Source organism: Apaloderma vittatum, unplaced genomic scaffold, assembly GCF_000703405.1.
Source record: "Apaloderma vittatum isolate BGI_N311 unplaced genomic scaffold, ASM70340v1 scaffold11400, whole genome shotgun sequence".
Lineage (NCBI taxonomy): Eukaryota > Metazoa > Chordata > Aves > Trogoniformes > Trogonidae > Apaloderma > Apaloderma vittatum.
In genome coordinates, this window is record NW_009692902.1 from 10,260 (window position 1) to 20,946 (window position 10,687).

At 42.6% G+C, this 10,687-nt stretch overlaps 1 protein-coding gene across 1 annotated transcript in view; it reads left to right on the forward strand.

The window, feature by feature from the left end:
- Window positions 1–1,102: 1,102 nt before the first annotated feature.
- The window catches only part of GOLIM4 (golgi integral membrane protein 4), a gene marked incomplete at its 5' end in the record, with an annotated part of 17,740 nt that continues 8,155 nt past the window's right edge, over window positions 1,103–10,687 (forward strand). The window contains 8 exons of the mRNA XM_009872916.1: window positions 1,103–1,177; window positions 2,406–2,455; window positions 3,184–3,237; window positions 3,748–3,898; window positions 5,188–5,270; window positions 5,850–5,933; window positions 8,764–8,931; window positions 10,123–10,455. Coding sequence (XP_009871218.1) covers window positions 1,103–1,177; window positions 2,406–2,455; window positions 3,184–3,237; window positions 3,748–3,898; window positions 5,188–5,270; window positions 5,850–5,933; window positions 8,764–8,931; window positions 10,123–10,455 — 998 coding nt within the window. The remainder of the gene's footprint in view (window positions 1,178–2,405; window positions 2,456–3,183; window positions 3,238–3,747; window positions 3,899–5,187; window positions 5,271–5,849; window positions 5,934–8,763; window positions 8,932–10,122; window positions 10,456–10,687) is intronic.

A 10,687-nucleotide genomic window follows, 5' to 3' on the forward strand; every position in this document is an offset into this window, starting at 1 on the left:
TAAATTATTTCAGGTTATGATCCTTCAGCCTAGTGCATGGTGAGAAAAGGGTAAGTAGGGAATGATGTGCCCACTGCTCGTGAGAGATGTGCAAAATAAGATGTTCAAAGCAGAAGGCGAATGAAATCCTGCTTTTCTGGCAGTGAAGTGTGGGACCCTCTGCCAGAGGATACTGGGTATCCTAAGTGCACAGGGATGCGATGAACAATTAGATAAATTCATAAAAATAAAATCCATTTTGGAATGATCTCCACAAAGGATCTGTGGTCTCCTCAGTCTTCGGGAGCCATAAATGGCTGAGAGACGGTGCCAGGGAAACACCCTAAACTCATGGAGTGTATTCTGTGTTGGGTGTCTGCTCCTGTCGGGTGCTGAGAGATGGTGCGGTCAGTCTGTTGGACCACTGATAGGACCCACAGTGGGTGTCACACTGTAAAAAAAAATCAAGGAATAAGGCCGTCTTTGCCGTCTGTGCTCAAACCTGGAGCAGCCTGGCCCATCCCGTACTGCCCAGCGTTCTGGGTCACTGCCAGGCCGCAAAGATTAAATTTTACTCTCAAAACTGAAATGATTTCCTGATGAGCAGTCTCTTACAGAGAAGCATCCGGTTTAGCTTTATGCTTTAGCTATCTTAGCCCTTCAGATGATTTCTTTTGTTCTTCCTGCCTTAACTGAGGCATGGAAAAAACCTTCAAAACCCCTCAAATCCTCCTCAGATTATGTGGACACTGGGAGAACAGGGTGCTTTAGTTTACACACGCTTGCTGCCAGCAAGTGCTCCCTAAGAAATGCAGAACGTTATAGTTAAATATTTCCCTGTGCAGCCCCTGGGTCTCCAACAGCCCTGAGGTGTGAAAGGATCCTGTTACCCAGGCTTGACAAAAAAGGCCATGGAAATAACCCAGAATTCAGGATCAGTAAAGCAGGCAAGAAAGGACAAAAGTTGTCGTCCCACATGATGCAAACAGTCTTTTATCCCAAGACCACTTGTATTTTCCTGCTACATTCCGTGCCAGTGCTCTCTGGGTGTGCTGGGGGTGGGTGGTGGTTTTTGGTACCTATTACTTTTGAAATGACTCGTGTCCAAAATTTCTCTTTTCAGTTGTATATGAGCACAGGTCAAGATTAGAAAAGTCATTACAGAAGGAAAGGCTTGAACATAAGAAAGCCAAAGAAGGTAAAAACATGCTTTTCACTTTGACATTTAAGATAACTTGATTATTTTGGAAAGTAACTTCAGATGCATTTTGTTTGATTTTAAACAGGTTTCCAACGTATAACACGTTAGCAGGGCTGTCTTGGCATATCTGTTGCTATTTTATTGGTACCTAGTTTTCATTATTTTTTTTACAAAATCTTTTTAAAACCTAATCATCTTTTGAGCACTGTTTGCACATCCCTGCAGCATGGCATAGTATACACAGAAATACGTGTATATTGATGTACCAAAACCTAACGCTTATATGGGCACGTGTCCATCCTGTTCCAGCACGCTGGACATTTAAAACTTGTACCAAACCAAGGGGATCTTTCCTGCATTCCATCAATGTGAAATTAGACTCTGAATCAGTATTTTTGCATGTGCTGAAGGGTAAACACACGCTTATGTATTTTTTTTTTAATTAAAATTAAGTTCTAGGTCTGTGTGAGGGAAAATGTTGGCACACGTCGTATTTCCTGCGCATTTCCCCTCTGAAACATCAGCAGGATGCGATCCCTCTGACTTTTCTCCAAAAATCTTTCTCATTTCACTAGTTTTGAATCGTTCTCAATTCACTACGATTTCTAGAGTAAAGCCTGGATTCTTCCTAAGCTCAGCTGCTGAATTCAAACCACTACTTTAGGAAAGATGAAGAAAGGTGCGAGAAGTTATTCGTGCTGCGCCGTTCTCGATAGCTTTCTGGTGCCATCTAGTGTAGAGCCGGGCTAAGGTCAGTTGGCATTTTCAAACGCTGAAAAGTGGATGAAGGAACAAAACGGGAAATTTTTGGTTTTTTTCGTCTTAGTCTACACTTCCCCATTTCTTACAGCACATATTATTTTTTTTATCCTAATACAAGACTGCATGATTTATAAATGTCCTTTTAAATGATGCTGCTGGGCCTCTCCTGAGAGAGTTCACGTACCCATCTGTAGTCTTGAGCCTGTACCCCCTATATCTCACACTGAGATATGAACATTTTAAGGAGAAATATTTTGTGAAACGTTTAAATGAAAATATTTTGTCAAAATGTGAGGATTTTGTTACATTCCTCATGGGGTTTTTTGGAAGATCTTTCAGAAAATGCTAACTGCAGGAGTATTCAGCTCTTAAGAGAATTTACATATGCAACAGTTATGTTATTTAAGTACAGATTCTAATCTTCCTCGCTCTTTTCATCAATATTTTCCCTCTTATGTTGTAGATTTTCTTGTTTATAAACTAGAAGCACAGGAAACACTAAATAAAGGAAGGGTAAGTCATCATTCCTTGTACAAGTTTTTAATAGTTGATGTTGTTCAAGTTGCAAGAAAAAGGAAATGCTTTGCAATTAGAACGGTTCAAAGGAAGAGCTCTTACAAAATACTAACTGAAAGAGCGCTCACTGAATCAATTTCTGCTCTGCACGCCTAAGTGTGCTGCAATTCCTAATTATGTAATAGGAGATCCTAATATCTTTCAAAAAAATTAATTTAGAAAAAATCCTCCTGTTTATATTACAATAGCTTAAATGTAATGGGGCCAGTTTTAAGAACAGGGCAGAACAATAAGGAATTAGAAATTGTTTTGTAGCTTAGTCCACGGGGAAAAGGACAGTGACAACTTTCTAACGTGGTCTTTGAACTGGAAAATTATAAAAACATCAACAACCTTTTGTTTCATTTACCAAGTGCCAGAAGGAAAGTTGTGTCTGGCAAAGGAGCCAGAGACCTGTTGAGAACTTTTTTATGAAGCGAGTAAATTCAGATTTATGGCTGCTTTGTGCTGAAGCTGGGGAGCAGTTTGTGAGCTGGGTAACAACGCTTAAAACACATTGTTGCTGCAGGAAGCCTGCAGTATAAATGCCTGCTATGTTTCAGAGCAAAGGGGGAGATGAATTTGCTTCCTGGGGGGTTATGTCTCCTGGCTTGTGGCTCCTAAAGCACTACATGTACAGTGGGTAGAGCACTGTGGTGTTTAACAGTAGCCTGTTCTTTCTGCAGCAAGACTCCAACAGCCGGTACAGCGCCCTGAGCGTCCAACACCAGATGTTGAAGGTGGGTGCCTGAGACACACCGGTGGCCTCTGAAACCAGCTCCTGCTGCGTCAGGGAGACGCGGCTTCGTGGGCTTCTCGCGGCTCACTCCCAACTGTCAGTACATCAGCTGGGCCTTCCTTGCACAACAGGACTGTTAAAAGATGATTTACTGCAGTTTTCTCCTAGTCAAGCTTTCCAGTGGGTAATTTAATCTTTGCAGTTACTTCTCTGGAACGCTGACTTATCAGACTTTACATAGTTTGGCACGTGAGGAATTTCACAGACATGCTGAGCAGCAACCGGTGGGACAGCGCACCCATGGGGTGAGGTAACGTAGCCCTAGAACAGGAGGCTACTCATCACAGACACAATTTTGTGTTTGGAAGGAGCTGCAGTAAGCATGCTTTGAATAATAAACTTCTTGTTATGAATGCTTCCTATTCATCTGGACTTAACAAATTGCTAAAGACAATATTAACCAGACATGCAGATACGGAACTGTTCTAGTGTCCCTACTTGGTATTTGCAGAGTCAACATGAAGAACTGAAGAAACAACATGCCGACCTCGAGGAAGATCACCGAAAACAAGGAGAAGAGTTCAGCAGAACGTTCAGTGATCACAAGGAGCGATACTTACAGCTGCAGCAGGAAAAAGAGCAGGAGATCTCTAAGCTGAAGGGTAAACATAACCCCTGTTTGGCTGCCCATGTTAAAATGTGTATTTGTCGTTAGGCTTTGGGTGGTGTGAGACACAAAGGCGTTGTCTCTGTTCTCACTAACGGGTTGTTCATGCATCTTACACCTCTCGATAAGTTACATTTTATTGACGATTTTCTGTGGCCTCTTTCCAAAATCTATTCATGTGCATACTTGGTGTTTCTAGCTAGATCTAGAGGGATAGTAAGAAACAGAGCTCTTAAAGCCCGTCAGCATCAGAGGGTGGCTTATCCAGTCTTTCATTTTTAGTTCTAAGGCTTGTATAAACCTGGAAAAATAGGTTTGCCTCTTTCCTCTTTATTGAAACTGAAAGGCAATCTGCGAATGTTTGCCACTTCTATCAGAGATTTAATTGTGCCTCTTTATGAAGTGACTTTATACGCATTTCAAATCTCATTTTCTCTGTGTGTATCATATTCTCCGAAACATGCTGCACCTGTATACTTGGGCGATGAAGTATCCATTTTTTATTTTTGGCAGCCAGTTCCCTGTGAAAGAGATTTTTTTTTTTTTGTGCTTTGCAGCCCTGTTGAGTCCTAATCACACAATTGTGTAGAACAAAGGGATGGGGGCTCTGCCACTTCAGCCACTTTCTGCCACGGGTCACTAAACCACCAGTTAGTTTTGGAGCTCTCCTTAGTTTTGTCTGCGCCGTGTTTTGCAGGCAGAGGCTGTTTATTAGTTCTGCCTTGGCATCACACCCGTGAAGTCACACAGCCATAGCTCTTGGACCGAGCTGGATTTCAGCCTGGCAGCTTGGAGTGTGGGAAGAGCTTGCCTGTGTCTGCTTGCAGTAGTCCACATCGACATAATGTAAGAAGTGGGAAGAGAAACCCCTCTCTCTGGCCCCAGAATGGGAGGATTTTTAAGCACGCTGGCCATCTGGACACCTCTTCCAAAAGAATAGCTTAGTCCTACGACGTAAAATTCTCACTCGACAGATGCGATGTGGGGGAAGAGAGGAGGGTGGCGTCCTCTCTGCCTTTTAAAGATGCAGATTGCCATCATGAATTTTGCCATCTGCGGTCCCCGGTGATGCATAATTCCAGTTGCAGACTGGATTTGAAAAAGTAAAGCTTTTTACAGGGCTGGGGAGAGATGTAGTGAAAAGAATCCCATACAGTTACATTTTTACTATAGAAATTGTGCAGGGTTTTTATGTAGTTTGTGTTACAGTCTTAATTTTGGTGCTTAATCTAGCATTATAAATCTGACCAGGTTTAAATTCTGTATGTGGTTTCTCTTAAACAGAATCCCTGTATAACTTGCGGGAGGAGAACAGGCAGTTGAGAAAAGCTCACCAAGACATTCACACGCAGCTACAAGATGTCAAGGTAGGTCTTGCTTGAGGAGAGATTTCAAGACCATTCCGATAAAGAAAAATTTTCTCAAGTTTTCAGCAAGCCACAAATGGGCCAGGCTGAAGACTTGTAGTTTCTGTTATGTGGCAAAAAGGACAGGAGTATGGCTCATCTAGGTTTCTTGTCTTTTTGCCACCCACACTTTAGGTACACGCTCATTTTAAAAAAAAAGAAAAAAAAAAAGGTATTTAGTGTAGAAATTGGAAATTTGATTTTGCAAGTTCAGAATTGTGTTACGGCAAACTAAATTTGCTGAAATTAATGTTTTCCAGCTCTGTTTTTTTTTTTAAACATTCATCAATGTCTCCTTTTAACTTTTACCTTTATTTTAGTTACGCAAATCCTGGCCTCCAAATTTTCTTTCCTGGCACATTCACTTTCTCTGTTTAATAATGCATTCCATGTTAAATAAGTAAATGCTGTGATTCCAACTCAGGATTTTCTCTTCGAAATAAACTGAATTATCTTCCTAGTCCAAAATCCCCCAGGCTACCGAATTTACCTTTGGAACAAACTTCCTCTGAAACGTGTCATGTTGTTCTTTTTGTGTAGCAACAGCATAAGAACTTACTCTCCCAACACAACCAGCTTGTAGTGACTTTGGAAGACCACAAGAGTGCACTGGCTGCTGCACAGGTCAGAAAGGAACAGCAGCTTCTCCCAGCTCTTATTAATTTTTCCTGATTCTCCCAGCTCAGCCACTGCGCCGGGATGCATGTAGCCTCTCGCATGGGGGATTTGCAGTTGGTACCACGCTGCGCCCTGCGGGGAAATGCATGAGTTGGAGGGTTGCTCTTGAGAAGGAGCTGTAACAACTCACAGAAAACAAAAAGCATGCATTGCTGCTAAGGAGAGGATCTCTGCTTCCGTGAGAGCTGTCGAATACCTCCCTTTCTCTGTCTTCTCTGATAGAACTTCTCTAGTCTGACATCCTCCGCTCTGACATTCACACGTATCACTTACAAAGACCTGGATGCTGGTATAAAGTCTCTCTTTCTGTACGACTGGAAGGTTTGTAAGGCTACGTACATCAGTGCAACAGAGGTAGAGTATATATGGAGGAAAGTAAACTGCAGGTGGAACTCTAGCTAAAAAGCAGCAGCAGCATTACCTTTTTTAAAACGACATTTTCAAACAAACTGCCCACGAAGTGCAAACTTTGCCAGGTTATTGCAAATTCAGTCAGCTGTGCCAGTACAAGCTGTGCGGGCCACAGGGAATCTGGGAGCAGGAGTAATGTTGGAGCAGAGGATCGCTATTGGGGAAAGATCAGAGGGAAAGGCAATGAGGCAGCGTGAAGTTATTTTTATTCCTGACTAGTGTTCTTCATTTAAGTATTTTCCTTGGCAGCACTAAAAGCATTGGATCTTTTTTTTTTCCCCCCCAGTTCTGCCTGTCAATACATGTAAATACTGAAAAAAAACCAAGAAAGTCCCTCATAGACTAAATGTATGAAGAATCTTAATTTCCAGTACGAAGATCTGCTGGCAGCTAATTTTAAGCTCTTCTCCCACTGGCCACGTTAGCTGCTTGGTATGTATTTCCTAGCATCTGGATTTCCACAAGGGCAGATGCAGGGTCTGATTTCAGGTTCACCAAATCCAAAGGGAAGCCCCATCTACTTCTCCTGGCTTTGATTCAGTTCTTTAATTGGAAAAGCTCTGTCATGCAAAGCCTTTCTAGGTGCAGTCGGAATGCGACATGGAGAAACTTTCCTTCAAGAGGAGGGTCTTGCACATTCCTTCAGAACAGGTGTTCAGCACATTTGGGTAGTATCTCCCTCAAACCAGCTACAGATAATTCACGAGGGATTATTGCTTGGAAGCACAGCTCAGTAAACGACCCCTCTAAGTGTGCTCTAGACATTAAATATCAGTAGTCAATATTGCACTAATGAATTTGTGACCTGAATCTTTAAGGCATTGTACTTTCCCATAAGCTCAAAACAGCCAGACAGATTCATTATATATTTTTACAAACCTTGTCTTTCTGCCAGTATTAATACCTTTGAAGCTATGGCCTTGAATCACAATGTTCAGCTTAGCAACTCGTGCGGCGGAAGGGAGTACTTGAATTCTGATCTGGACGGGTGTGCTGTTTAAATATCCCAGTATGTCATCAGTCTCTGCATGATCAGTGAGCGGGAGGAAAAAACATAATAATCAGAGACCTGCATATTAGTTTTATGTTAGGTAAACACTATTTTTTCCTCTGCAGTTTCTTACTGGACTCTCCAGCAGTTAATCAGGGAGCAGGAGTACCCCTCTGGAATGACAAGAGTAATTACTGTGCATTCTGCTTTGCTTTTAGGCCCGTCTGTTTTAACGGATGCCCATAGTCTTTTGAGGATGCTTCGAGGTGCGTCTTCGCTTTGGAGCCCTTCCCCCTCGCATCATGTCAATCTGTAGCACTGTGGATATTGTTTTGTATGAGTATTGTGCATTGTACATCAATGCATCATGCCTGTCTGCTGTACTATTGATTGCTATGATACCACATGACAGACCAAATGACATACACAGTCGCCGGCTGGAAACCGTTTTTCACCTGAATTTTATTACTAAAGGCACCTCTGACTTCAGAACAGGGAGTAAACATACCCATCACCTCCACTGGAGCAACAGAGGAAGCCTCTCGTGGGGCACCACCTTTTGTATCTGCAGCTGGTCAGCTTTTATAAATCCTGTCCATCTCAGAAATTTTACTTCACGAGATAATCTTTCTTGTTTGTCTGCTGTGTAGACGGGCACTGGTGTCCCAACCTGTCTGGATTCTCACACTGGACTTTAAAGCTTTTTGAAAGTATCTTGATCTTGAACAAAGTTAAACAGCAAATCAAATTACAACGTTTTACTGTTGCTTTTCAGGAAGACTTTAGAAATTTACATTTTCTCTCTTTCTTTTTTTTTTCCCTCTTCTTTTTTTCCTTGCTTTTCATCAGTGGTGTACTATTACTTTCTTTGCCTCAGTTCTGTATGTCGGCTGTTGTCTTGTGTAACACCTGTCTAAATGTTGAGGATTCGGCATTTTCGTGATGTGATGTATATATACTTTAAAACTACTATTTTTGAAAGAACTGCACTTCTTTCTACTAGGAAAGGAGAAGTTGTGGTGCTCTCGGTTTCCCTCACTTTAGTTTGCCAGGAAAACTGCATCACCCCTTTTTGACAATTCTTCTGCTTGGCATGAATAAAACAAATCTTTCTCTTTGCCCCACAGAGATTTTTCTAACATACTTTGTATGCATGTGCACTTTGGCTGGAAAGATCGTGATGAATCAATGTTACCCAGTGTGTAGAAACAACCAATTTTAAAAGCTTCCATCCCTTCTCCTCCCTGGTATTTGCTCTAATGTGGGTATTGAGTCTTTCTACCACGCGTCTTGCCAGCACGTTTACTCTGAGGTCACTACGTTTTATTAAGAAATCGATTTGGACACGTTATAATCTTATGTTTTGCCTCACAGTCCCAGGTGGAGGAATACAAACAGCTGAAGGACACGCTCAACAAAATGCCAAGTTTCCGACAGCCGGAGAAATTTGAACAACCAAACGAGCAACCAGAGGCACCAGCCCCATCTCCCCGCAGCAACCTCCCCACGCACCGTGAAGCTGGGGCCGAAGAGCACAAGGAGGTATAAAGTACTGGGGGGCTGTAGGAAATGGTTCTTCTTCAGCAAAACACTCGTGCTGTGCTTTACTTCCATTAGAAACATATGGTTAATTCTGTACATTTTTCAGTTCTCAAGTAAAGTACTAAGGGACAGTTTAAGCTTGTTGAGTAGTAGCAAAATGTATTCATAGAATCCTAGAATGACCTAGGCTGGAAAGGACCTTAGAGATCATTTTAATCCAGCCTCCCTGCCGCCAGGGACGCCACCTCTCGACTAGATCAGGCAACACATGGGGACCGAGCGGGAATCGAACCCGCGACCTTAGTGTTGTTAGCGCTACGCTCAACTGACTGAGCTAACCAGCTCCCTTTTCTCACATGGTGGTAAATGCACTTAGAATCAGTTTGTGAAAGCTGTTTTAAGAAGTTGCTAAATATCTTATTTTTTTTAATAATAAGCAATCTCTTGAAAAGCTTTAACAAGTTCTGATCAGATTAGATGTTAGGAAGAAGTTCTTTACTTTGAGGGTGGTGCAGTACTGGGACAAGTGGCCCAGAGAGGTCATTGGAGGCTCCACCCCTGGGGCCATTCAAGGTCAGGCTGGATGGGGCTCTGAGAACCCGATCTAGTTAAAGAGGTCCCTGCTCACTGCAGGGGGGTTGGACTAGATGGCTTTTAAAGGTCCCTTCCAGCCCAGTTGCGTTCTCTGATTCTAGAAGAAACTCTCTTTACACGTGTGTTATAAAGTTTCAGTGGCACACTTAAGTCGCTATGTTTAGAACTGTCACACTGTCCAGTGTTCACAAAGGAAAAAAAGCCCAATCACAGTTGTGGGTAAAGTCGAGAAGTTACAGTATCAGTTGTGGTTTTGTTTTGTGAGAGTTCATGGCCAGCAGAACCTGCAGGAAATCAAACCACAAAGCTTCCTTTGTAAATACAGAATGGAAGTAGTTCTGTTCCACTTCGGATAAAATGAGGTGTAACCTAGTTAAGGGTGCACCTGTACAGCACCGTGTGTTGCTGCACAGAGCCAGGTGTCGGGGACTGACGCCGCTTGGCAGGAGGGGTTTGCTCCACAGCAGGCACTTGGCTTTCCTGGCTACAGCTTCACTGCTGCAGGCTGCAATAAAAGCATCCATATCTGGTCTTTGGCTCTCTTGAAAATACAAAATCTATATCTTTTGCCGGCATAATCTTGTGTGTGTTTTGCAGAACGAGAAGCCAAACGAGAGAGAAGAAATAAATACCCAGGACCAACAAGATGGAGCTGAGCCTTTTCATCTGCAAAGAAGGGCTAACGAGGGCCAGCACGCCAAAGAACTAAATATTCAGGAGCAACAAGAAGCTGGGGAGGATGATGAGCAACACGTTGATCAAGTTGAAGAAGAACGCAAAAAAGAACTTGAGGAGGAAGAAATGGAGCAGGCAGGTCAGCCTGAGCACTTAGAGGAGGAGCAGGATCAAGTGCCAGAAGAGCATGAGTGGAAAAAACAGGAACAGAAGGAAGAAGAAACCAACATGTTGGGGGATCATCTTCATTCAGATGTATGAAACTCTTTTCTTTTCTATGAATTGAGTAGATTTACTGCTTAAATAGATGCATCTCTTATTGCTGGCCCCATATCGCACTTACGTATTTCTAGGTAAAATCAGTGTCATGTTAGTCATGTCGGTACAGTCGGTGTTCATAAACAGAAAATTTAGGATTCAGAGCACTTGGGTGCCTAGGCTTCAGGCTCAGCTTCACAGAATCACACAGAATCACAGAATGTCAGGG